The 25,699-nt window shown below is 38.3% G+C and overlaps 1 protein-coding gene across 2 annotated transcripts in view; it reads right to left on the reverse strand.

Annotated features, from left to right (window-relative positions):
- SLC24A2 (solute carrier family 24 member 2) overlaps positions 1-25,699 on the reverse strand; it is a 253,575-nt gene that overhangs the window by 93,825 nt on the left and 134,051 nt on the right. For both annotated transcript variants that reach the window (XM_036261927.1, XM_036261926.1), the window contains exon 3: positions 2,178-2,216. In XM_036261927.1, coding sequence (XP_036117820.1) covers positions 2,178-2,216 — 39 coding nt within the window. The remainder of the gene's footprint in view (positions 1-2,177; positions 2,217-25,699) is intronic.

Raw genomic sequence — 25,699 nt, forward strand, 5'->3', positions numbered from 1 at the left:
GAAATTTAAAGAGAGAGAGAACCACTTATTATGAATCTACAGAGAAACTTCCTAACTTCAAAGGGGGGATTTCTTTTACATAAACTCCTACTGGTGTAATGCTTTGGCCAAATAAAAGAAACTGACAGGCAAGAGAGGAAGAATGAAGCTCTAGAGGTGAGATTACTGACAAACTCTTATTTATTTATTTATTTATTTATTTATTTATTTATTTATTTTTTATCCTCACCCGAGGACATTTTCCCATTTTTTTTTTTGTTCAGATAGAGTGGGAGGGAGAGAGAGGAAGAGAGAGAGAGAGAGAAACATCGATGTGAAGGGACACACTGAGTGGCTGCCACCCGCACGACCTAACCAGGGCCAGGAACAAACTGCAACCGAGGTACGTGCCCTTAGCGGGAACCAAACTCGGGTCTCTCGGGACCGCAGGCCGATGCTCTAACTGCTGAGCCAAACCGGCCAGGGCCCGACAAATTCTTTTAAAAAATATCTTCAAAAATAATTAAGAAAAAAAAAATCATCTGGATAGATTTTTACCCTGAGTAAGAACTGTGACTGATTTTGTGTTGGTTATCACAGGGGAAGACGCTCCAGAGGCCAAGCTTCACAGACAGGAAGATTTAAGAGAGGCAAACGTAATGTACAGGAATGAATTTCTTATTGAACTTTTGATCCAAAATCTTGACATGAGATTTTTCTGGGGTCAGGTAAAAATAAAATACTATTTCCCATTGCCTTCCAACCCTCTACAATGCAAGGTTTTCCAAAATATTCACTCATACTCCAGATCCACAGGGTGCTTCCCAAGAAAAGTCCCAGGAGAGACGCCATGCTCAAACACTTTGGATGAGTGCTACACCCCAGACTAAAGCACCGCTAGAGTTTTAATATACACATTAGACCACTAAGTTTTAAAAAAATCTGGTTAACTTGGTGAACTTGGACAGTGTTTCTGAACTATTGCCCATGGAGCCTTACTTTGAAGAATACGTAATAACAGTCATAGTCTGCATGTTTGGAGACAAACATTAAACCCACAGTTTCAAGTATGGGTAAAGTGTCAGTATGAAGTACATGGAAAGGTCTAAATTTCTTAGTGTGGTTTTATTAGAATTGATATTTTAATAGAAATTATGTTCCTGACTCTACAGGGTCTGGAGAAGAATCAGAGGGACTACTGGTGTCTCAGTGGTGAGCCGGATCATGAGCTCCTCAAGAAAAGAGACAGGGACGGTACCCCTAGCCCAGTACTGGAACCAGTATATCCTATGGGCTCTCAGTGAAAGTCATACATTTTTGCTTTGAGCACGAGTGGAGGAAGGATAGGGCTGTATGTATTTCATTCCTAGTCCCTTCTGCCTTGGAAATCTGTAACATTTTTTAATGCATTGTGTTATTTGATTCAGATGGTTAAGGTTCAAAATATTTTAGGGGCAAGGTTAAGAGATTTGAATAGATTTGGAATGTAATCACTGTGTGATGGCTGAACACAAAAAACTCTGAAGGTCATTTCCTTGTCATGCTCCACACTATAAAATGTGATGTGTTAATTGGACAGGAACTGAGACATGTGCTTGTTGTTAATAATTGGTCACGACCATTATTACTATGGTTCTTATTTGGAGAAACTGGAAGAACTCTGCTATGAAGATCTTCATTAGAAAAGGATTATATCTACAAAAGAACTTAAAGCATTTTTTTGGGGCATTATCTATATACTGAATATACAAGTCTCATGCAGTATTTCTTTTTATGAAACCAAAAGAAATTTCCAATAAAAAATTCATTGCATGCAGATACACAAAGAAAACAGATATCAAGCTTTAGGACCTCCCACCCCCCACCCATCGCCCTCCACCATTGTCACCAAATATCAGTTCACCATCCCTTGGAATGTATTTGGGACTATCTCACTCTTTCAACTCCTATAAAAGTTCGTGCCAAATGAAAGAGAGAACTCACACTTTTTGAAACCCAGTCCCAGAGATAATTTGTCAGCAGATGTCAGAATACAGTTGACACTAATTGCAGGCCAGAGCACACCCACACAGCAGCAGATTAAACCACTTAGTATGCCAAAGGACAGGGTGATTTGTTGAGCACATGAGCCCCTCCTCCCCCACCCCCCACTCTCCACAGGCACATAGACAAGTATAGACAAGGCCACTGCTTCCTACCGGTAGAGTTGGTTCATCCTTGTCCCTGGCTGTAGATGACTGCGTAAGAGAAAAAGGCAAAAACAAAGACAAATAAATCAATAAATGATGAGTCACATATAGATTTTACATTTAATAACAATCATCAGTATAGGGAAATATATATATATATATATATATTTTTTTTTTTTTTCTGCTCCTAAGAAGGATTATGGATTATGCTAATACAGGGCACCAAGAATGTATATCTCTAGCCAATATATAATGGTTTGTTTAGGCACAGGGTACATTCTCTTGAAAGATCAAAGGTGAATGGGCAACCTACATGCCAAGCAATAGAAGGCAGTTAAATCAATCAGAGCCTAGGCACACAGTGGAATACCCTGTGGTCATTAAAATAAATGGAGTACACATGAATTGACATGGAAAACTAAGATATATTAAGTAAAAAAAAAAAAAAAATTAAACCTTACTTATTATCTCATTTTATTTTTTAAAAAAATCAATAATACTTTAGTATATGTAAAGATAAAAAACTCTGCAAGAATTATCCCCAAGTGCTATTAGTGGTTATTGCTGGGAATGGGGTTACAAGGACATGTCATTTTCCATATCTTTTGGAGGGAAACAACATTCATGGCCACACGTGTGGTTAAGCAAATAAATAAAGCCTGAAGAAGTCATAAGGTTGCTGAATCAGATGAGGCTCATCATAAATGGAATTCAGGTAATCCACCATCTTTCCTACCCCCAGACACTTCACTTTTTTCATGCTAAAAATAGAAATATCTGTCAAGTTGCAAAAAGTTGACTAAAATACAGGGGCATGTGAGGGCCTGGCCATCTGCTGGGAGAGAACACAACTCAGATCAGGTGACAATGGAGTTCTACCAACATAACCCAACTTAATATGAACAGTCCTTCTTCAAAAGAACTGGGGTGCTTTCCTGTGATCTTTCCAATGATGTAGAGGTAGGTGTCTTGTGAGTTTCCTTATGCACAGACTACTACCTCGGTTGCTTTATCTCAACTGTGAATGCACAGAGCAAGAAAACACTGGACCTTTTCCCCCGTCTTGCCTTCTGGTCCTCCCCGTTACAGTCTTTGCTGATCTGCATCTTCAAGAATAAGCACACTCTTGGAGATGAGCAGAGCTGATGAGACGGGTGCAGAGCCGTTCTAAAACCCTCATTGGCCCCATGCTCTCGAGTTTAGTCCTACCACACACGTCATATAAGGGACATTAAGTGGCCCCAACATCCCACCTAAAATACACATTTTTGGCTAAAAGAATGAAAAGGATTCTTATAGCTTTGCATTTCAAATTATTGGCTACCCGCAATTCATTTAATTTATGATTGGCATGCTCAAAACTTTGAAAAGTGAAAAAAATGAATTTACAATTTTTTTCAAGTCATTTTTAAGAAGACTAACTTTAATACTTAATTAAGTTGATAATAAACATTTTGTAGACAGTCAATTAAACATTTAGTTAACTTGAAGATAACTTTTTGGAGTTTAGAGTCAATATTAACGTATATATATGTTTTCTAGTTTCAAACATTTTTTGTCGACTCTTGAGGAATTAGTAACTCTCAGGCACTGACAGAAGTATTCTGAATTGGTGGTGATTTCTGGACACAGCCCATAAACATTACTAAATTTGGCACAACCGCCTGATTTGGGGCTTTCTCTTAGGGACTTTTCTAAAAATACTAATGGAAAAAAAAATCCCAATTTTCTACTCCCAAGCTGATGCTTGGGGAACCGGAGTGGACCTGAAATTGCTCTTTGATGCCCCTTTTGGCTCTCAAAGGCACTGTATGATCCTGTTTCTGTCTGGCAGGTCCTTTCATTTTCTCTTCTTCCACATCAGACAGCTCAACAAATGGCCCCACATTAAACAGAACAATCCCCCAGGGAAATTTCCCAGTGTGGCCAGCTCAGCCTTTGGACATATGTGGAGATTAACTGGCAGAGCACACTTTTTCAGTGAGCAAATGTACACCTGTGGCTAAGTGGGAGGCAAGTAGTTATGAACTGGGACTGATACACAGGGACACCAGAGAGCATGAAGAAAGAGGATGAAAAGGGTGGTTTTTCTAAGAGCAATACATCACCAGCTGAGAGTTTGGTTTAAAAACTACACTTAAAGAAAACATGTGAAGAAATAAAAAAATCCAAGCCTGTCTTTTGGTTTGAAAGGAAGAGAAAATATCTATCCACTGACTTCCTTTTTCTCTCCCAAACAAGGAGGATCAAGAGACACAATAAAATGAAAAGAAATGCCTTGTACACAGATGCTACAAAGAAAGTGAGTGCAGAGGAAAGTCTGAAATCTTTTACAAAATCTCCCGCTGTTTAATGTCAACAGAACATTAATGTTAGTTTTTGTTTAAGTGTAATTTGCAGATGTGAATACACGTCAGGTTACAACACATACATTTCGGTACATGCACAAATGGCAGCTGAGGCCATTAAACACCCCTCCACTTGCCTTTCATGTCGCCCTGTTGCAAAAGACAGGAGAAATGTGACATGTGATAGTAATTGTTCATTTTCAGGGGCTTACCCACATCTACTGGTAATTCCTGAGGCTCACCTGACCTAGCCTCACTTTAATTACATGTTGACGCAGCCTCGCTCTTGGCAATGGACTGCTGATTATGTTAGGCATTCAATTTCAAGGGGGTCTAATAACATTGAAGTAGAAACTAGTGTACATGACAAAGAAACAACCCAACTGTGGAGAGCCCGTAGGGCTTCTAACAACTAGATTATTTTGCTAACCATTTGGATTTTGGGCTGGCCTTGGTGTTGTGAATTCATTTTCAGGGTCACTAAATATCTGACAAGTTTATTCTAACCCATTGGATTTAACAGAAGACAGCTTCTTAAGAAAACAAAACAAAAACACCCAATGTGACTTTAAGGATTGATCTTGGCATTCTTAGCATGCATTTTGATTTCTAATCTCCTTAATTTTAAACACACCGAAATATCATACATTTGGGCTGTGCTAATCTGAAAGCCCAATTCCTGGCGGTCAGTTCAAAGGCTGTGCAGCTATAGGAAAGATCTGTTAAGCCAAATCTATAGTATACACAGCAATTCTTGAAGAATATTTAAAGAAATTCATAAAATGCATCATGAGCCCTGGCTAGTTTGGCTCAGTGGTTAGAGCATTGGCCCACGGACCAGAGAGTCCCGGGTTTGGTTCCCGCTAAGGGCACATACCTCAGTTGTGGTTTGTCCCCAGCCCCAGTTGGGGCCGTGTGGATGGCAACTAGATGATGTGTCTCTCTCACATTGATGTTTCTCTCTCTCTCTTCCTCCCTCTCTCCCTCCCACTCTGTCTGAAGATAAATGCAAAAATGTCCTTGAGTGAGGATAAAAAAATAAAATGCACCCTGAAGGGGCTCAAGTTGGGACTCTGGTGTCCCAACACAGACCTCCTCTTCATTCATGAAAGCAGGACACCCACCAGACCAGGATGTTAGAAATACATCTTTTGCATAAAAAGCATTGTGTAATTCAATCCTTTATGTAATTTAAACTGGCCCCCTCCCTAATTACTGCAAGTAATTGAGTAATTGAGCAACTGGGATGTTGCCATTAATATCTGTTGTTCTCCCTGGTGAAAACCCAAATTCCATATGGGATTTTTTCTACCTATTTGCTATGTTTTGAGAGTGCCTCATCTCTCATGTAATAAAACATACAGCCCATTTAGAAAGCATTTTTAACACCATAAATCATTCACAAATTCTTAAATCATCTTACTTCCTTTGACCCTTGAAAGCCACTGATTGAGAAATAATTTCCTTGGCTACTAAGTACAGTTGTGATGTGAATTTTCACAGACTCTTACCCCACATACAGGCCTCCACTCTCACCTCTCACACACAAACACAAAGCAAGCACTGCACCACTGGGCCGCATCAGAGCCACACGGCCCCCGCTTTACCTTGGCTGGTGATTGGCCACCTGCAAATCACATAATCAAACAGGTCACTGGGAGGATTTTATATGCCAATAAACAGCGAGTAAAATAAGAGGTGGCTTTTCTGGCCAGTGGTTTGGCAACAGATGGAGAAAGAAGCAATTTGGCTCAATAGTCAAATAACAACCATAAATGTCCACCATCATAACTGCTTACTAAGTCCTGTGAGATGTGCCTAAATTCATGGGGCCAAGGACCCAGAAGCGCTATAAGGTCTACAAAAAACAAATTTAAAAGTATAAATATTTTGTCATAACTGTGATCCAAAACATATGCCAGTGATTAGAAATATCAATCCAATATATAATTGACATTAATTTTAATGTCTTAGAATTTAGAAAGAGTAGGTGAGGGACAATTAGAATGACTGATTTCTATTTCAAGTATTAACAAGGAAGTATAAAATGATGTCTCCTTTTATTTTTAATACATTTACTTGTAATAAGCAAAAACATTCAACATCACTCTCCTGGTTAAAGATGAATAAATCTTAAAGCCTATAGGAAGACAAAATAAAAAGTGCAAGAGCCTGAAATCTGGAGTCTAATAGGAAAGAAATCCTAGAACCTCTTAATCAGATACAAAACCATCTCCCTCTCCCTCCCTTTACTGTGTCCTAACATAAAGGGGGTGGATTAAATAAATTCAAGAAAAACAACAACCTGAGATTTAAATTCAAATAACTTTTACCACTGGTTGCTGGGTAATTATCACAGTTTCACTGTCCTTTAGGGAAGTAAGGATCTCACAGGTTGATGAAGTGCTGATGGTGGCAGCCCGATGTAAAGAATGCCCCCTTCACAACTGGCTTACAGAGACACACTAGGATGCTACCATTGATTTCCTAGGCACTGAATTGTTGTTTTTTGTGGCAATTGTAAATAAGATTATTAGTTTTCCTTTCTGATGTTTCATTATTGGTGTATAAAAACGCAACTGATTTCTGAATATTTATTTTGTATCCTGCTACTTGACTGAATTCATTTATCAATTCTAGTTAGACTTTTTTTGGTGGTATCTTTAGGGTTCTCTCTATATAGCATCATGTCATCTGCCAATAATGCCAGTTTTACTTCCTCCTTTCCAATTTAGATGCCTTTTATTTATTGCTGTCAGATTGCTGTGGCCAGGACTTCCTGTATTATGTTGAATAAAGGCGGTGAAAGCAGACATGCCTGTGTTGTTCCTGATCTTAAGGGAAACACTTTGAATTTCCCCCCCCATTGATCAGGACGCTGGCTGTGGGTTGTCATATATGGCCTTTATTAGGTTGAGGTCCCTCTATTCCTACTTTGTTGAGAGTTTTGTTTTTTTTTTTATCATAAATGGGTGCTGAATTTTGTCAAATGCTTTTTAGAAAGGGTGGAAATTAAGTTAAAAGTATGGTGATGGGTTAAAAGTACGGTAATGGAAGCTCACATTTTGGAAGCAAAGCATTTTGATGATTTATTTGAATAATTCCCATGATCACGAAATAGTTGGGATAGTACAAAGAAATTTCAGAATAATAGACATGCCCCAAAATGGAGGAAATGGCAGTGGAATCACTAAGTGGAAGTTAAGAAACAACATTTTGCCTTTTAATTAGTGTTACAAGAGAAGAAGTAATGTGTTATGAAAAATGATGTTATATAGTTATTAAAAATATAAAATTCAGGCCAGACTGCTCAGGTTCATTTTCCTATTTTTGTCACTTATTAGCTGTGTGACCTGTTTGACAAGTCACTTAATCTATCTATGCTTTATTTTTTCTCATCTGTAAAAAGAGGATGATGATAGTAACTATTTCAGAAGGTTGTTGTGAGGATTAAAAAAGTGTTTAGACCAATGTTTGGTACATAGTAAGAATACATATTAGCTCTATTATCATTACTTTTACTATTAGGAGCCACAAGAGAGAATGTCAATTTACATGACAAAGTAGGTTCAGGATTATGAACTGGATTAAAGAGAGCAGAGTGGTTTGTATGGGAAGTAGGAAAACTCCATCGATTAGGATGGTGAGAAGTGATTTGTGTAGGACACTACAGGATGGTTATTTGGACATGTCCTAGGCTGGCAGCTGAGAAAGGAGGAGACATACAACAGATTATGTTTCCTGACTTGGCTTCTGACTACTAATCAGCATTGTCAGGATACAGGATTGGCAATGCTAGGTCAGCATTTCATATCTCATATACTTTACTGGGCCTGGTTTTGATCAGGAAGCTCCGGAGGCTGGAAGACTCACAGAAGGTAGAACCCAAACCTGAACCAAAAGGATCTCACTTCCCATGAAATTCTAGAGGTTTCTGGTCGATACTTTCACATGATAGGATGTTGCTTGTGAGCATAAAAAGAGAAATATCTGGATCGAAAATGGCCACAGGTTTAGTCTTGAGTTCAACCCCTGGTGGCTGGCATTTTGGACTAGAAGTTCTCTTGAGTCCAGGAAACGAGGCTGTGCAGGGATGGTTTGTGAACACGTCCAGTGTGAGTACCTGGGTGTGTTGGGTAATTGCTGAAAGTCACAATTTGGATAAATGGTAAAGTGAGTTCCCTTCAAAACTTGCAAACAAGTTGATCTCATGAGAAGGCAGCTACTCTAAGAGATGAGATGAAGAATCTGATGTGATCTTCTCTAAAATTGTTAGGAAATATGATTTGGGAATACTCAGTAAGCAAGAGGCCAGGGTGACTTCAAGATGCAGAACTGGACTATAACTGACAAGTTGGCATCTACCCAACTGAATATAATCAGTGTCTCCAAACTGTATTGATTATATGCCATTATCAAAAATATTCTTAGCAAACTGTGTGTGTGTGTGTGTATATATATATATATATATACACACACATTATATATATATTATATTATATATATTATAGTGAAGGCCCATCCATCCATCTATCCATCCATCCATCCATCCATCCATCCATCCATCCATCCATCCATCCATCCAGTTTATGTGCTACTCTCAACTACTAAGTAAACACAAACCAATTTCTCTTTCTTTAAAAAAAATAAATAAATAGAAGAATCCTAGTATTTTCTTCTTACATCCTAAATAATTGTATAGTATACCCCTTTGGAGCATTAGTACAGACATTTAAAAAGTTCTGCTGAGTGGTGTTTACCAGGGGCTGCATGTTGGGAAAGTGGGAAGAGGTTGATCAGAGGGTAAAAACTTTCAGTTTTAAGATGAATAAATTCTGGGGCTCTAATGTATGGCATGGTGACTCTGATTAATAATACTGCATTATATAGTTAAAAGTTGCTAAGAGAATGGATCCTAAGTGTTCTCATCCCCCCCAAAAATGGTAATGAAATATGACATGATGAAGGTGTTAGCTAACCCTTTGGTGGTAACCATTTCACAATACAGAAATGTATGAACAAGTTGTATACCTCAAAGTTACAGGACGCTATATGTCAATTATATCAATGTAGCTGGAAAAATAAAAATAACTTTTAAATGTTTTTCCCAGAATTGGTAAGCTGTATTGGGTGCATACTACACCCAATTCTTCTACCCAGTCTCTTAAACAGTGAAAGTTGTAAGATCCTTAAGAACAGTATTCGCCTCATGTCTCCATGGGTCCCTAATGTGACTACTTAAAATGCAAGTAGGTGGCATGGAAGAGTGAGGCCATCCAGGCAGAATGGGGATTGTGCATTCCTGTGTCAGTAACCAAAGCTCTTCCAATGCTTGCTCCACTTGCAATGAACAGTCTTAATAATTATTTAGATACACCGCTTAGAGACCCTATTTTAATCTTTCTTATTAAGTAGGTACATAGAAGACAGTAATCCCTATTTTATAAATGGACAGAGAGAAGCAGAAAGTGCTTCAGGCTGTTTCTGTACTCAGGATACTAAGCACCTGGTTAAGTCACTTAATTTAGGAATTAACAACCCAACTACCACTGCCATCTCTCACTGGCCCCTAGAGGCCAGATGTTGTTAATATACTTTGTGGTACTGTTTGAGCAATTCTCAAAACTGCCAATGAACCATTTTGATATGTCATTTTTTTTAGTGGTGTTCTGACAGGTTACCCACATTTCCTGTGACTGGTAAAGAACCCCAAATGCATTCATATATTAATTCTGGATTGCCTTACTTTTTAATTTTTTAAAAAGGGAAAGTGACTAAGATGATCTGAATTTAAAAATAATGTCCAACAAATGTTGATGCTGGACACATCACAAAATTAATTTGCCACAAATAAAGCAGATTCCAGTAATAATGAATACTATTTATTGAAAGTTCAGTATGTACCAAGTGCTTCATATATAATATCTTACTGAATCTTCACAATAATAGGTATTATAACCACTCCCACCCCCTTTAATACATGAGGGCCCAGATGCTGATGGAGGTTAGACAACCTGTCCAAGAACACATAGCCAGAAAGTGGTAGAGCTGGGATATAAACTCAGACAGCTGGGCTCCACAGCCTAAGTGTTAGGGAAACAAGAAAGTAGAATTTTCCTAGCAATGGACTCTGTGAAAGAGACTGAAGACATAAGAACTGCAAATACAGTAAAAATAGTTTATGTATATTAAGAACTATTTATGAACTCTGACTTTCAGTGGAGGCCAGATAATAGTTGCTAAGTGACTGCTGTGAATGAAGAACAATAGATTTCATTGGTGTTCATATGGTACAAAAAGTTGGTGTCTGGGAATAAAGTACAGTTATTTTCTTGTCTTTTGACTCTTCCAGCATTATTATTTAGACTCACCTACAATTGTCATGAATTTTCATTATTCTTTTTGTCTCTTGAAGGTCATGGAGGTACTTTTTATGACTTTCATAAGGTTCAAGTGGGGGCCTCTGGTGGTCCTATTTATCACTGTAGCCATGTGATACTGGTCCATATTTAGTTTATTTGGAAGCACATGTGCCCAGTGTTCAATTTATTTCTGTCACTTGAAGAACTAGCGTTGTTTCTTTGTTTCAGGGAAAAACACCTCAAAATATCAAATAATCACATTTTACTGTGTCTGAAGCATCAACAGGAAGACTGAATAGCAAGTTTTGAATAAAGGCAATTCATTCGGTCACTTAACAATATTTATTTGATAATATTACTGTACTCTTACGATATACCAGGTATTCTAGGTTCTAAAGATAAATATGTAACCAAAATTGACATAAAATATCTATTTTTATGAAGTAACATTCCAGAATGTTATTATAAAATTAACTAGACAGAATAGGTAGTAATTAGATCACTTAATAATAAGTGTTTTACTTAGGGACATACTTATGTGAATTAACTATGGCCTAACCACCAATTCTGTAATCATACTTCATGGTTAATTTATTAATGGTGGATTTAGTATGCATTCTGGTTTGGGGAGAAGCTAGCAAAGACTATAGAGAACATATCTTCTATAAAATTTTAAACATCATATAGCTAAGCACACTAGATATTTAACATACATCTTGAAACTGATAAGATTGAAGATGTAATTTAATATTTGACAATATTATTGGCAACAAAATTTCTTTCCAATATTTCTGACATTTTTTTCACAGATTTAAGATTAAAGACAAAAGGAAATCCTGAACTCAAAGGACAAAAGCCTATAATTTGAATATAATGTAATATAATGTAATTTTGTGACTCTAATACGTGTATCTTTTTACTATTACAGTCTCCTAGATAATGTGCAACCTCATTAATACAACATATTAATTCTCCATCACTTTTTAATATGTGATCCTAAAAATTTCATTGGCACCACACTGGCACCTGATTCTTAAAGAACTCTGATACAATTTCCATACATGCAGAAAAATAGGATGCCAGATTTGCTAAACTCAGTTTTGGAATTCTCAGGAAGCAAATGAATATCATGTAAACACAATTTAAATATTTAATGGTATAAATGAAAGTGTAATTAAACCTTGTAAAAACAAATATCAAGTATATAACAAATGTACAGATATACCAAATACATGTATCAAATGTACTGATATTGAGAATCGGCTCTATTCCTTGATCTGCTCTCCTGTTCCCAAGAGAGGCCAGGTGGAAACCAAGATCATTCATGCCATGGAGATGGGGTTTAAAAAGAGAACACAGAGGACTTCCGGTCAAGATGGCAGTGTAGGTAAACGCAGTCTTGCCTCCTCTCATAACCACATCAAAATTACAACTAAACTACTGAACAACCACCCTCAAAACTGTCCGAATGGAAGTCCTACAAATATGAAATTAAAGGAGAAGCCACATTGAGACTGATAGGAGGGGTAGAGGTGTGGACGGGCTGGTCCCATACCCACATGTGGTGGATGAAAATCAGGAGAAATACCTTGGGCTGGGAAGGTCCTCCCTAAAGGGTGAGGGGTCCCTGTCCCACCCTAGGCTCCCAGCTCAGGTTTCCAGTGCCAGAAAGAGAAGTCCTCATAACTTCGGACTGTAAAAACAAGCGGGAACTGAGGCTGAGGGAGCCTGAGGGAGGCTGAGGGAGGCTGAGGTTGCTGGAGCCCCAGGCAGCTCCTCTTAAAGAGCCCGTGCACGGACTTATTCAGACTTGCTCCCTCCAGGTTCCAGCACGGATGGGAGGCAGCTTGAAAGGCACCAGAGACACATGGAGAAGAACTAAATTGTTTGGCATGGGGGCGAGGACTGGAGTGGCAGCTTTCTCCTGGACAGATGTGCTGGTGGAGGCCATTGTTCCTTTGGTGAGGCCTTTTCCCATGGGCCTGGCAGACAGCCTCAATATCTGGGACTCCAGCAACCTGGCTCACACTGTTTGCCCCACCCTGGTGATTCCCTGAGGCACAGCCCCAACCAAATTTCAGGCCCACCCAAGCTGTTTGCAGTGGCTTTACCACAGAATTGGCCTGTTTTGGCTCCTGCTTCAGATTTTCCTAAATTCTCTCAAACAAGCAGCATCTGGTGACAGCGAGCCCCATACCTCCTGCTCAGTGGCCCCAGGCCTGGCACTAGAAGTAGCCAGCTATGGTTCACAGCTTGGCTTTGCCTGGGTACCTCCAAGCCCAGCACAAGAAGCAGCCATCAGTGGATTGCTTTGTAGCTTATGCCTGGTGGCACTGGGTAAAACACAGATAGTGGCTGACCTTGCCCCAGAGCCAGCATACCCAGTGGAAAGCTTCAGACTACATGGAAGAACCACCACCCAACCACCTCCACAAGCGACACATTCAAGGAATGGACTCAGTGGGTACCAGAGCCCTTCTGAAGTAAGTCTTGCTCTGTGTGGTAGGCCCTGCAGAGCTGATCATCCAAGGTAGTCAGAGGTCTGTGGTCAGTGGGCACAGCCAGTCCTTGCAGGGATCAGCCTGAGCAAAACCCTCCATTTGACGTGCCAACAGCAATCAAGACTCAATTACAACAGAAGGGTGTAGAGACCACACGGCGGGTGTACCTCGAGGGCCCAACTGGGTGATCAGGGATGCTGTGCCACTGGACCCTACATGACATCTACTACAATAGGCCACCCTAGGAAGCCTAGGAGACATAGCAACTCTACCTAATACATAGAAACAAACTCAGGGAGGCAGTCAAAACGAGGAGACAAAAAACCATGTCCCAAATGAAAGAACAAAACAAAACTCCAGGAAAAGAACTAAATGAAATGAAGATAAGCAATCTAACAGATGCAGAATTCAAAACACTGCTTATGAAGATGCTTAACCAACTTAGTGAGGGCCTAAAGAGCATAAAAAAAACCCAGTCATAAATGAAGGATGCACTAACTGAAATGAAGAATACAAGGTGTCAATAATAGAGTAGGTGTAGTCAAGAAGAAAACCATTGATTTGGAACATAAGAAAGCAAAAAACACACAATCAGAATAGCAAAAAGGAAAAAGAATCCAAAAAATGAGGATAGTATAAGGAGCCTGTGGGGAAACTTCAAGTGTACCAACAATCGCATCATGGGAGTGCCAGAAGGAGAAGAGAGACGGCAAGAAATTGAAAACCTATTTGAAAAAAATAATGACAGAAAACTTTCCTGACTTGGTGAAGAAAACAGATATACAAGTCCAGGAAGCACAGAGAGTACCAGACAAGATGAACCCAAAGAGGTCCACATCAAGACACATCATCATCAACATGCAAACGGTTAAAGACAAAGAGAGAATCTTAAAAGCAGCAAGAGAAAAGCAGTTAGTTACTTATAATGGAGCTCGCATAAGGCTGACAGCCTATTTCTCAAAAGAAACTTTGCAGTCCATGAGGGAGTGGCAAGAAATATTTAAAATGATGAAAAGCAAGGACCTACAACCAAGATTACTTTATCCTGCAAAGTTATCACTTAGAACTAATGGCCATATAAAGAGTTTCCCAGACAAGAAAAAGCTAAAGGAGTTAATCACCATCAAACCAGTATTATATGAAATGTTGATGGGTCTTCTTGAAGGAGAAGAAAAATATGAACAATAAAATGGCAATAAGTACATATCTAGCAACAACTGAATGTACAAACAAAATGAGCAAGCAGAACAGAAACAGACTCATAGAGACAGAGAACTTTTTGTTGGTTGCCAGATGGGAGGAGAGTTGGGTGAAAAAGATGAAGGGATTACGAAGCACAAATTGGTTGTTAGACTGATGAACCTCAAAGGAAAGGGGGGAGGTGGGGCAGGAAGAGATAAACCAAAGAACTTATATAAATATATGTATAACCAATGGGCACAGACAATAGTATGGGGAAGGCAGGAGGGGAGTGGGGGGAAAAAGAGGGACATCTGTAATACATTCGACAATAAAGATGTTTAAAAAAAAAAAGATATATCTAAATAAATAAATAAATAAATAAATAAATAAATAAATAAATAAAAGGGGACACAGAGACATTAATTTCAAATACTGCATTCACACTCTGTGTGACCCCCACATTTGCTCCCTAGTTTATTCTTTTTTTTTTTTTTTTTATCCTCACATGAGGACATTTTTGCATTTATCTTCAGATAGAGTGGGAGGAAGAAAGAAGAAAGAGAGAGTGAAACATTGACATGAGAGAGACACATTGAGTGGTTGCCACCCATACAACACTAATCGGGGACGGGGACAAACTGCAACCAAGGTACGTGCCCTTAGCAGGAACTGAACTTGGGGCTCTCTGGTCCACGGGCCGATGCTCTAATCACTGAGCCAAACCGGCCAAGGCCCTAATTCATTTTTTTGTATTGTTTGTCTCATCTCCTTCTTTCCAATTAACGAGCACCCTTCTGAGGACAGAGACCATGCTTTTTCAATTTATATTATTCCATATTACCTAGCATAGTGGTGTTAGATGCTCAATAAATAATAATTTTTATTTAATAATAAATAAGTAAAATTAGATACAACTCTTTGCCAGGTATTTGATTTGTAAATATTTTCTTTCTAACTGTAAATTTTTTTTTTTGTAATTTGAAATGTAATTTTTATTTATTTATTAAAAACATTTTTTCTTAATTAATTTATTTTCATTACAGATGTTTCTCCTTTTTTCCCCCAGATACCCTCCTCCGGATCCCACCCCCAAGCATTGTTGTCTATGTCCATTGGTTATCCATATGTCATATAAGTTCTTTGATATATCTCCTCTCTTCTCTCACTCCCCTCCTCTGAGGTTTGTCAGTCTGAACCATACTACTCTCTATGTCTGTGGGTTTATTTTGTTCATCAGCTTATTTTGTTCATTATATTCCACAAATAAGTGAGATCATATGGCATTTGTCCTTCTCTGATTGCTTGTTTTGCTTAGCATAATACTCTCCAGGTCCCTCCATGTCATCTCAAAAGATAAGAGAGATCTCTTTCTTACAGCTGCATAGTATTCCATTGTATATATATATACTACAGTTTTTTATCCACTCATCTATTGATGGACACTTAGTCTGTTTCCAGATGTTAGCAATTGTAAATAGTGCTGCTATGAACACAGGGGTACATATATTCTTTCTGATTGCTGTTTCAAGCTTCTTAGGATATATATATTCCTAGAAATGGGATCACTGGGTTAAATGGAAGTTCAATTTTTAATTTTTTGAGGAAACACCATATTGTTTTCCATAGTGGCTGCACCAGTCTGCATTCCCACCAGCAGTGTACTAAAGTCCCCATTTCTCCACACCCTCGCCAGCATTTGTTGTTTGATAATTTGTTGATGGCAGCCATTCTGACAGGTGTGAGGTGATACCTCATAGATGTTTTAATTTGCATCTCTCTGATGATTAGTGATGTTGAGCATTTTCTCATATATCTCTTGGCTATTTGCATGTCCTATTTGGAAAGGTGTCTATTTAGTTCCTCTGCCCATTTTTTAATTGGCTTCTTCGTCTTCCTTTTGTTGAGTTGTATGAGTATTCTATATATTTTGGAAATTAACCCCTTATCTGATATATCATTGGCAATTATGCTCTCCCATATAGTGGGTTCTCTCTCCATTTTGATGATTGTATATTTTGCTGTGCAGAAGCTTTTTAGTTTGATGTAGTCCCATGTATTAAATTTCTCCTTTGTTTCTCTTGCCTTAGGCATTGTATCAGTGAACATTCTGCTTTGTGTGATATATGTAATTTTGTTGCCTACATTTTCTCCTAGGATTTTTATGGATTTATGAGTCAAATTTAAGTCTTTTATCCATTTTAAGTTTATTCTGGTGTATGGTGGGAGTTGGTGGTCTAGTTTTATTTATTTTTGCATGTAGCTGTCCAATTTTCCCAACATCATTTATTAAAGAGGCTGTCTTTACTCCATTGTATGCTCTTGCCACCTTTGTCAAATATTAATTGAATATAATATCTTGGGTCAACTTCCAGGTTCTCTGTTCTGTTCCATTGATCTATATGCCTGTTCTTGTGCCAGTACCAGGCTGTTTAGATTACAATGACTTTGTAGTATAACCTGATATCTAGTATTGTGATCCCTCCTACTTTGTTATTCTTTTTCAATATTGCTGTGGCTATACTGGGGGTCTTTTTTGGTTCCATATAAACTTTTGGAGTATTTGTTCTTGTTCTGTGAAATATGTCATTGGTATTTTGATGGGGATTGCATTGAATCTATAGATTGCTTTGGGTAGTATGCACCTTTTGATGATGTTAATTCTTCCAACCCATGAACAAGGTATATGCTTCCACTTTTTTATATCTTCCTCTATTTCTTTTTTCAGTTACCTGTAGTTTTCTGCGAATAGGTCCTTTACTTCTTTGGTTAAGTTTATTCCTAGGCATCTTAATTTTTTTCTGCAATGATAAATGGGATTGTTTTTTAAATTTCTCTTTCATTGAGTTTGATGTTGGTGTACAAGAATGTTGTTGATTTCTTGATGTTAATTTTGTATCCTGCTACTTTGCCATCTGAACTTATATTTAATATAAATTATTGAATCTATATTTAATAAATTCATTTATTAAATATAGTAGATTTTTGATGAAGTCTTTAGAGTTTTTATGTACAGCATCATGTTGTCTGCAAATAATGACAGTTTCATTTCCTCCTTTCCTCCTTGGATTGGATCCCTTTTATGTTTTCTTCATGTGTAACTGCTGTGACTAAGACTTCCAGTGCCATGTTAAGTAGAGTGGCGAGAGTGGGCATCACTGTCTGGTTCCTGTTCTTAAGGGAAATGCTTGTAATTTTTGCCTATTGAGTATAAAGTTGGCTGTAGGTTTTTCACATATGGCCTTTATTATGTCAAGCTATGACCCCACTATTTCCACGTTGCTGAGCATTTTTATCAAAAATGGGTGCTGGATTTTTTTCAAATGTTTTTTCAGCATCTATTGATATGATCATATGTTTTTTTATCTTTCATTTTGTTTATGTGGTGTATCACATAAATTGATTTGCAAATATTGGACCACCCTTGTATCCCTGGGATGAATCACATTTGGTCATGATGATAAGTTTTTGATGTATTGCTGGATCCAATTTGCTAATATTTTGTTAAGGATTTGGATATCTGTGTTCATCAGGGATATTGTATTGGCCTGTAGTTTTCTTTCTTTGTTCTGTCTTTATCTGATTTTGGAATTAGAATTATGTTCTCATAAAATGAGTTTGGAAGTCTTCCTTCTTCTTGGATTTTTTGGAATAGTTTGAGGAGAATGGGTGTTAGTTCTTCTTTGAATGTTTGGTAAAACTCCCCCAGAAAGCCGTCCAGGCCTGGGCTTTTGTTTCCTGGGAGTTTCTTGATTACATCTTCAATTTCCTTAGTTGTTATTGGTCTATTCAAGTTTTCTCTCTCATCCCAGTTCAGTTTGGGGAGACTATGTGTTTCTAGAAATTTGTCCATTTTGCATAGATTGTCCAAATTATGGTGTATAGTTGTTTGCAGTATGTTTTAATGATCCTTTGTATTTCTGTGGTGTCAGTTGTTACTTCTCTTTTATTTCTTATTTTGTTAATTTGGGTCCTCTCTTTTCTTTCTTTGTGAGTCTGGCTAAGGGTCCATCAATCTTGTTTATCTTTTCAAAGAATCAGCTCTTTGTTTCATTGATTTTTGAATTGTTCTTTTAGTTTCTATGTTATTTATTTCTACTCTGACCTTCACTATTTCTTTCCTTTTTTTTTTTTTTGGTATGTGCCCCTAGCGGGAACTGAACCCAGGACTCTCTGGTCCACAGGCTGATGCTCCAACCACTGAGCCAAACCGGCCAGGGCCACTATTTCTTTCTTTGTACTTGCTCATAGTTTTTCTTTTTGTTTACTTTCTAGTTCTTTGAGTTGTAAGGTTAGAAAGTCAATTAGGAATTATTCTTGTTTCTTGAGGTCAGCTTGTAGTGCTATGAACTTCACTCTCAGGACTGCTTTCGCTGAGTCCCATAGATATTGTGTTGTTGTGTTTTAATTTTCTTTGGTTTCCAGGAAGTTTTTAATTTCTTCCTTGATCTCCTCGGTAACCCATTCATTGTTTAATAACATGCTATTTAGCCTTCATGTGTTTGAACGTTTTTGCTGTAATTGATTTCCAGTTTCATACCATTGTGGTCTAACAAGATGCTTGATATGATTTCAATATTTTTGAATTTGTAGAGAATTACTTTGTGTCCTAACATGCGGTCTGTCATTGAGACTGTCCCGTGTGCACTGGAGAAGAATGTATATTCTGCAGCTTTGGGGTGAAATGTTCTGTAAATATCAATTAAGTTGAGCTAATTTAGTTTGTCATATAAGGACTCTGTGTCCTTGTACATTTTTTGTCTAGAAGATTTATCCAGTGGTGTCAGTGGAGTGTTAAAGTCACCCACTATGATTTTATTGCTATGTATCTCTCCTTTGAAGTCTTCCAGAAGTTTTTCAATATATTTTGGTGCTCCTGTGTTTACCAGGATTATATCCTCTTGTTGGATTGATCTTTTTAATATTATGTAGTGACCTTGTATGTCTCTTACTATGGCCCTCGTTTTGAAGTCTGTCTTATCAGATATGAGTATTACTTCACCAGCTTTTTTTTTTCCATTTCCCTTTTCCTGGAAATTTTTTTCCATCCCTTCACTTTCATCCTGTGTGAGTCTTTTGTTGTGAGGTGGGTCTCTTGTAGACAGCATGTATGAATTGTGTTTTCTTATCCAATCGGCTACCCTATGTCTTTTGATTGGGGCATTTAAGCCATTTACATTTAAGTGATAGATACTTATTAGTTGCCATTTTTATTTTATGCCTCTCTCTCTCTCTCTCTCTCTCTCTCTCTCTCTCTCTCTCTCTCTCTCCTCCTTCTTCTTTCAGCAGTCCCTTTAGCATTTCTTACAGTGGTTTGATGGTGGTAAATTCCTTTAGCTTTTTTTTGTTTGTTTGTTTTGTCTGAGAAGCTCTTTATTTTATCTTCGGTTTTGAATGATAGTCTTGCTGGATAGAGTAGTCTTGGATTCAGACCCTTGCCTTTCATTACTTTATACACTTCTTGCCACTCCCTTCTGGCCTGCAGTGTGTCTATTGAGAAATTGGCTGACAGTCTAATGGGAGCTCCTTTGTAGGTGACTTTTTGTCTCTCTCTTTCTTCCTTTAAGATTCTTTTTCTTTATTGTTTGCCATTTTATTTATGATGTGTCTAGCTGCAGGTCTTTTGGGGTTCATCTTGCTTAGGACTCTCTGTATTTCCTGGACTTGTATGACTTTTTCCTTCACCAAATTAGGGAAGTTTTTTTGTCATTATTTCTTCAAACAGGATCTCCATTCCTTTCTCTGATTTTTCTTCTGGTACCTCTATGATGTGAATGTTGTTATGTCTTGTATCATCCCAAAGCTCACTTCAACTCTCCTATTTAATTTTTTTCCCCATTTGTAGCTCTATTTGCATGTTTTTCTCTACCTTGTCTTCTAACTCGCTGATTCGGTCTTCAGCTTCTTCTAACCTACTATTAAATCATTCTAAAGTATTTTTCATATCAGCTATGTTGTTCTTTATTTCCTCTTGATTTTTATTCATAGCTTCTACCTCTTTTTAAGCTGATGTAGTTCCTGCTGAGGTCTTTATAATTCTAATTAAGTTACATGTCGTTCTTACTAAATTGTCTGAGCACCCTTAAAATCATTGCTTTGAATATTTTAACTGACAAATTGTTTTCTTCCATTTCATGTAGTTGTTTTTCTGGTGATTCCTTCTTTTCTTTCATTTGGGTGTTGTTTCTTTGTCTCCCCATTTTAGCTGTCTGGTAGTTCTAGACCCAGGAAGGGATGAGCAGACAGGTTGGTGTGTATCAAATAAGGCTGCTGTGCCATTCAGACTGTTTTGGTGCATAGCGCCTCTTGCCTTCTGTGGGTCCTGGAGGATTGACTACTGGTGGCTGGTGTTGGTCTGTCCTGGTAGGTGCTCCTGCTGGAGCAACAGGCCCCACTGGTGTCACCAGCTGCTGGATCACACGGGCCCCACTGGTGCCACAGGCAGCTGGATCTTGTGGGCCCCACCGGGGCTGCGAGTCCTGCTGCTGGCGGTTGGGGATTGCTGCTACCTAATGGGGCTCAGCTCCTGCTCTGCCTCTGGTGATGCTGTTGGGGATTGGTCTCAGCTGCTGATCTATGCTGCTGCCACCTGGGGATGGATGTCTGCTCTGGAGCCTCTGTTGCTGGGGGTGTGTCTAGGCTCTGATCAGGATGCTACTGTAGGGGATGGTGCTTGGCTCTCAGCTGCTTGTGGCTTCTGCAGCAGGGACCCTGACAGCACTGCTCCTGAGCACTGGTCTGTGTTGATACAATGGGGTCCACTGGACTGATGGTGCGAGGTACACTCATGGACTCAGGTCACTGGGCCCTAGCTGCTCCCTCTGCCTCCTCCCAGTGAAGACAAGGGATCTTCCAAAATGGCAGCTCAGGGAGAAGAACCCTGACGAGCTGTTTACCATGGTAGCTGGCTGCTCCCTGTCCACAGCACAGGAACCTTCTGCCCTGCATTTCTGCACTGCTTGAGGTTGCTCATCCATACTCACATCCACGCACACTCTCACATTTGCTAACACTCTCACACACTCACTCTTGCTCCAGTCCTGTGAGCCATTATCATCCTCAACAGCGATCTGTGTTCCTGTTTTTTAATTGTTTTTTCTTTTTGGTTTTCTGATTGCATAATTTTTTCTACTGTCTTCTAATTCACTGATCCGATACTCGGCCTCATCTACTCTGCTAGTTATTCCTTCCAATGTGTTCTTTATTTTTGCTGTCATTCTTCATTTGTAATTGTTTGGTTTTCAATGCTTCTATATCTTTACTCATGCTGTTGAGCTTCCTCATGATTATTACTCCGAACTCTTCCTCTGATATCTTGCTCAATTTCCTTTCACTTATTTCATCTTTTGTTAAATTATCTTGTTCTTTCATTTAGGATTTCTTTGTTTCACCATTTTGGCTGTCTGTTTGTTTTGGAGACTGCCAAATTTTCCCTGTGGGTATTGGTGTTCCTCTGGTTGTTGCTCCTCTACTGGGTTTGGATCAGTATGAGAGGATTCCCATTAAATGCCACTGTGAAATCTTACTTTTCTGGGTAGATGTTTTCCCAACTGTAATTTGACCTTTCATCCTCTTAATGGTCTCTTAATGGTCTTTCACAGAGCAAAAGTTTTTAATTTATCATTTTTTTCTTTGATGAATTGTTTTTTGATAATACATCTAAGAATCCTTCGCCTAGTCCTAAGTCCTAAAAATTTTATCCTATTTTTTTTCTGGAAAATGTTAGTGTTATGGTTTATGCTTAAGCCCATAATCCATTTTGTGTTCATTTTTGTATAATATGTGTTTTGGTTCTGATTCTTTTTTTTTTTTTTTGCCTATGGAAGTCCAAATGCTATTATGTCCATTTTAAAGATCAGAAGTAGAAGGCCTAGTGAGGTTAACTGATTTGCCCCAAATCACACAGGTAGTAAGTGGAGGCAGTGGGACACAAATACCACATTTCTGATGAATATACTTCACTGGGTCCCATGTACTACTCTCTCTGTATTCTCCAAGTAAGCAAAAAACACTCTGAATTCACCTTCCATGAAGGCCAGAAGAAACTTATTGAGAGAGTGGAAGCCATCTCATCTTCATAGAACTATTTAAGAAAATCATTAGTTTCAATTTGAATAAAAAGAACATGACCTTATTTATTTTATTTTGTCTTCTTGATATTTTATTTATTTTTCTTAATTAATTAATTTATTTTTGTTACAGATGTTTCTCCTTTTTTCCTGTTTCCCCCCTCCTCCCTCCCTCCCTGCCCTCTCCCCAGCTTTGCTGTCCATGTCTGTTGTTCATGCATACATGCATATAAGTTCTGTGGTTTTCTCTCCCCCACCACCCCCTCTTCTGGGGATAGTCAGTCTGTACCCCACTTCCACATCTCTGGGACTACCCCATTCCTCAGACTATTATGTTCATTATATTCCACAAATAAGTGAGATCATATGATACTTGTCTTTCTCTGTTTGGCTTGTTTCGCTTAGGATGACACTTTCCAGGTCCCACCATGTCATCTCAAAGGATAAGAGATCTTCCTTTCTTACAGCTGCATAGTACTCCATTGTATATATGTACAACTGCTTTTTTATCTATTTGTCTACTGATGGGCATTTGGACTGTTTCCAGATCTTAGCTATTGTAAATAGTGCTGCTACAAATATGGGGGTACATATCTTCTTTTGAATTGGTGTTTCAGGCTTCTTAGGGTATATTCCTAGAAGTGGGATCACTGCGTCAAATGGAAGTTCAATTTTTAATTTTTTGAGGTAACACCATATTGTTTTCCACAGCGGCTGCACCAGTCTGCATTTCCACCAGCAGTGTACTAGAGTCTCCTTTTCTCCACACAACACTTGTTGTTTAATGATTTGTTGATGGCGGCCATTCTGACAGGTGTGAAGTGATACCTCATTGTTGTTTTAATTTGCATCTCTCTGATGATTAGTGATGTTGAGCATTTCTTCATGTGTCTCTTAGCCATTTGTATGTCCTGTTTGGAGAGGTGTCTATTTAGTTTCTCTGCCCATTTTTTATTTTTATTTATTTATTTATTTATTTTTAATCCTCATCCGAGGACATTTTTCGATATTTTGTTCAGATAGAGTGAGAGGGAGAGAGAGAGAAACATCGATGTGAAAGTGACACATCGAGTGGTTGCCACCTACACGACCCAACCAGGGCTGGGGACAAACTGCAACCAAGGTATGTGCCCTTAGCGGGAACCGAACCCGGGTCTCTCTGGACCGCAGGTCGACGCTCTAACCGCTGAGCCAAACCGGCCAGGGCTCTCTGCCCATTTTTTAAATTGGGTTCTCTGTCTTCCTTTTGTTGAGTTGTATGAGCACTCTATATATATTGGAAATTAACCCCTTATCTGATATATCATTGTCAATTATGCTCTCTCATACAGTGGGTAGCCTTTACATTTTCATGATTGTATCTTTTGCTGTACAGAAGCTTTTGAGTTTGATGTAGTCCCATGTGTTCATTTTCTCCTTTGTTTCTGTTGCCTTAGGCGATGTGTCAGTGAAAATTTTGCTGCGTATGATGTCTGAAATTTTGTTGCCTACATTTTCTTTTAGGATTTTTATGAATTCATAAGTCACATTTAAGTCTTATATCCAGTTTGAGTTTATTCGTGTGTATGTTTTAAACTGATGGTCTAGTTTCATGTTTTTGCATGTAGCTGTCAAATTTTCCCAACACCATTTATTAAAGAGGCTGTCTTTACTCCATTGTATGCTCTTGCCATCTTTGTCAAATATTAATTGAGCATATTGCCTTGGGTCCATTTCTGGGTTCTCTGTTCTGTTCTACTGGTCTATATGCCTGTTCTTGTGCCAGTACCAGGCTGTTTTGATTACAGTGGCTTTGTAGTATAACCTCAAATCTGGTAATGTGATCCCTCCTACTTTGTTATTCTTTGTCAAGATTGCTGTGGCTATTTGAGGTTATTTTTGGTTCCATATGAACTTCTGAAGTATTTGTTCTAGTTCTGTGAAATATGTCGTTGGTATTTTTATGGGGATTACATTGAATCTATAGATTGCTTTGGGTAATATGGACATTTTAATGATGTTGATTCTTCCAATCCATGAACAAGGTATGTGCTTCCACATTTTTATATCTTCCTCTATTTCTTTTTTCAATTTGTTTTCTGCAAATAGGTACTTTATTTCTTTGGTCAAGTTTATTCCTAGGTATCTTAATTTTTTTTGCCACAATGGTAAATGGAAATGTTTTCTTAGTTTCTCTTTTTGTGAGTTCATCATTGGTGTATAAGAATGCCATCAATTTATTGATGTTAATTTGTCGGGCTACTTTGCCAGATTCATTTATTAAGTCTAGTAAATTTTTGATGAAGTCTTTGGGGTTTTCTACATATAGTACCATGTCATCTGCAAATAATGAGTTTCACTTCCTCCCTTCCAATTTGGATCCCTTTTATTTTTTCTTCCTTTCTGATTGCTGTGGCTAAGACTTCCAGTACTATGTTAAATAAGAGGGCCGAAAGTGGGCATTCCTGTCTTGTTCCAGTTCTTAAGAAAAATTCTTTTAGTTTTTGCCCATTGAGTATGATGTTGGCTGTAGGTCTTTCATATATGGCCTTTATTATGTCTAGATAGGATCCCTCTATTCCCACACTGCTGAGCATTTTTATCAGAAATGAATGCTGGATTTTGTCGAAGGCTTTTCTGGCATCTATTGATATGATCATGTGGTTTTTATTCTTCATTTTGTTTATGTGGTATGTCACATTCATTGATTTGCAAATATTTTACCAGCCTTGCATTCCTGGGATGAATCCCACTTGGTCATGGTGAATAATGTTTTTGATGTGTTGCTGGATCTGATTTGCTAGTATTTTGTTCAGCACTTTGGCATCTATGTTCATCAGTGATATTGACCTGTAGTTTTCTTTCTTTGTAATGTCTTTTCCTAGTTTTGGAATTAGAATTATGCTGGCCTCATAAAAAGAGTTTGGAAGTCTTCCTTCTTCTTGAATTTTTTGAAATATTTGAGGAGAATGGGTGTTAGTTGTTTTTTGAATGTTTGGTAAAACTCCCCTGTGAAGCCATCTGGGCCTGGGCCTTTGTTTGCTGGGAGAGTCTTGATTACATCTTCATTTTTTTCTGTTGTTATTGGTCTGT

Source organism: Molossus molossus, unplaced genomic scaffold, assembly GCF_014108415.1.
Source record: "Molossus molossus isolate mMolMol1 unplaced genomic scaffold, mMolMol1.p scaffold_m16_p_14, whole genome shotgun sequence".
Classification (NCBI taxonomy): domain Eukaryota; kingdom Metazoa; phylum Chordata; class Mammalia; order Chiroptera; family Molossidae; genus Molossus; species Molossus molossus.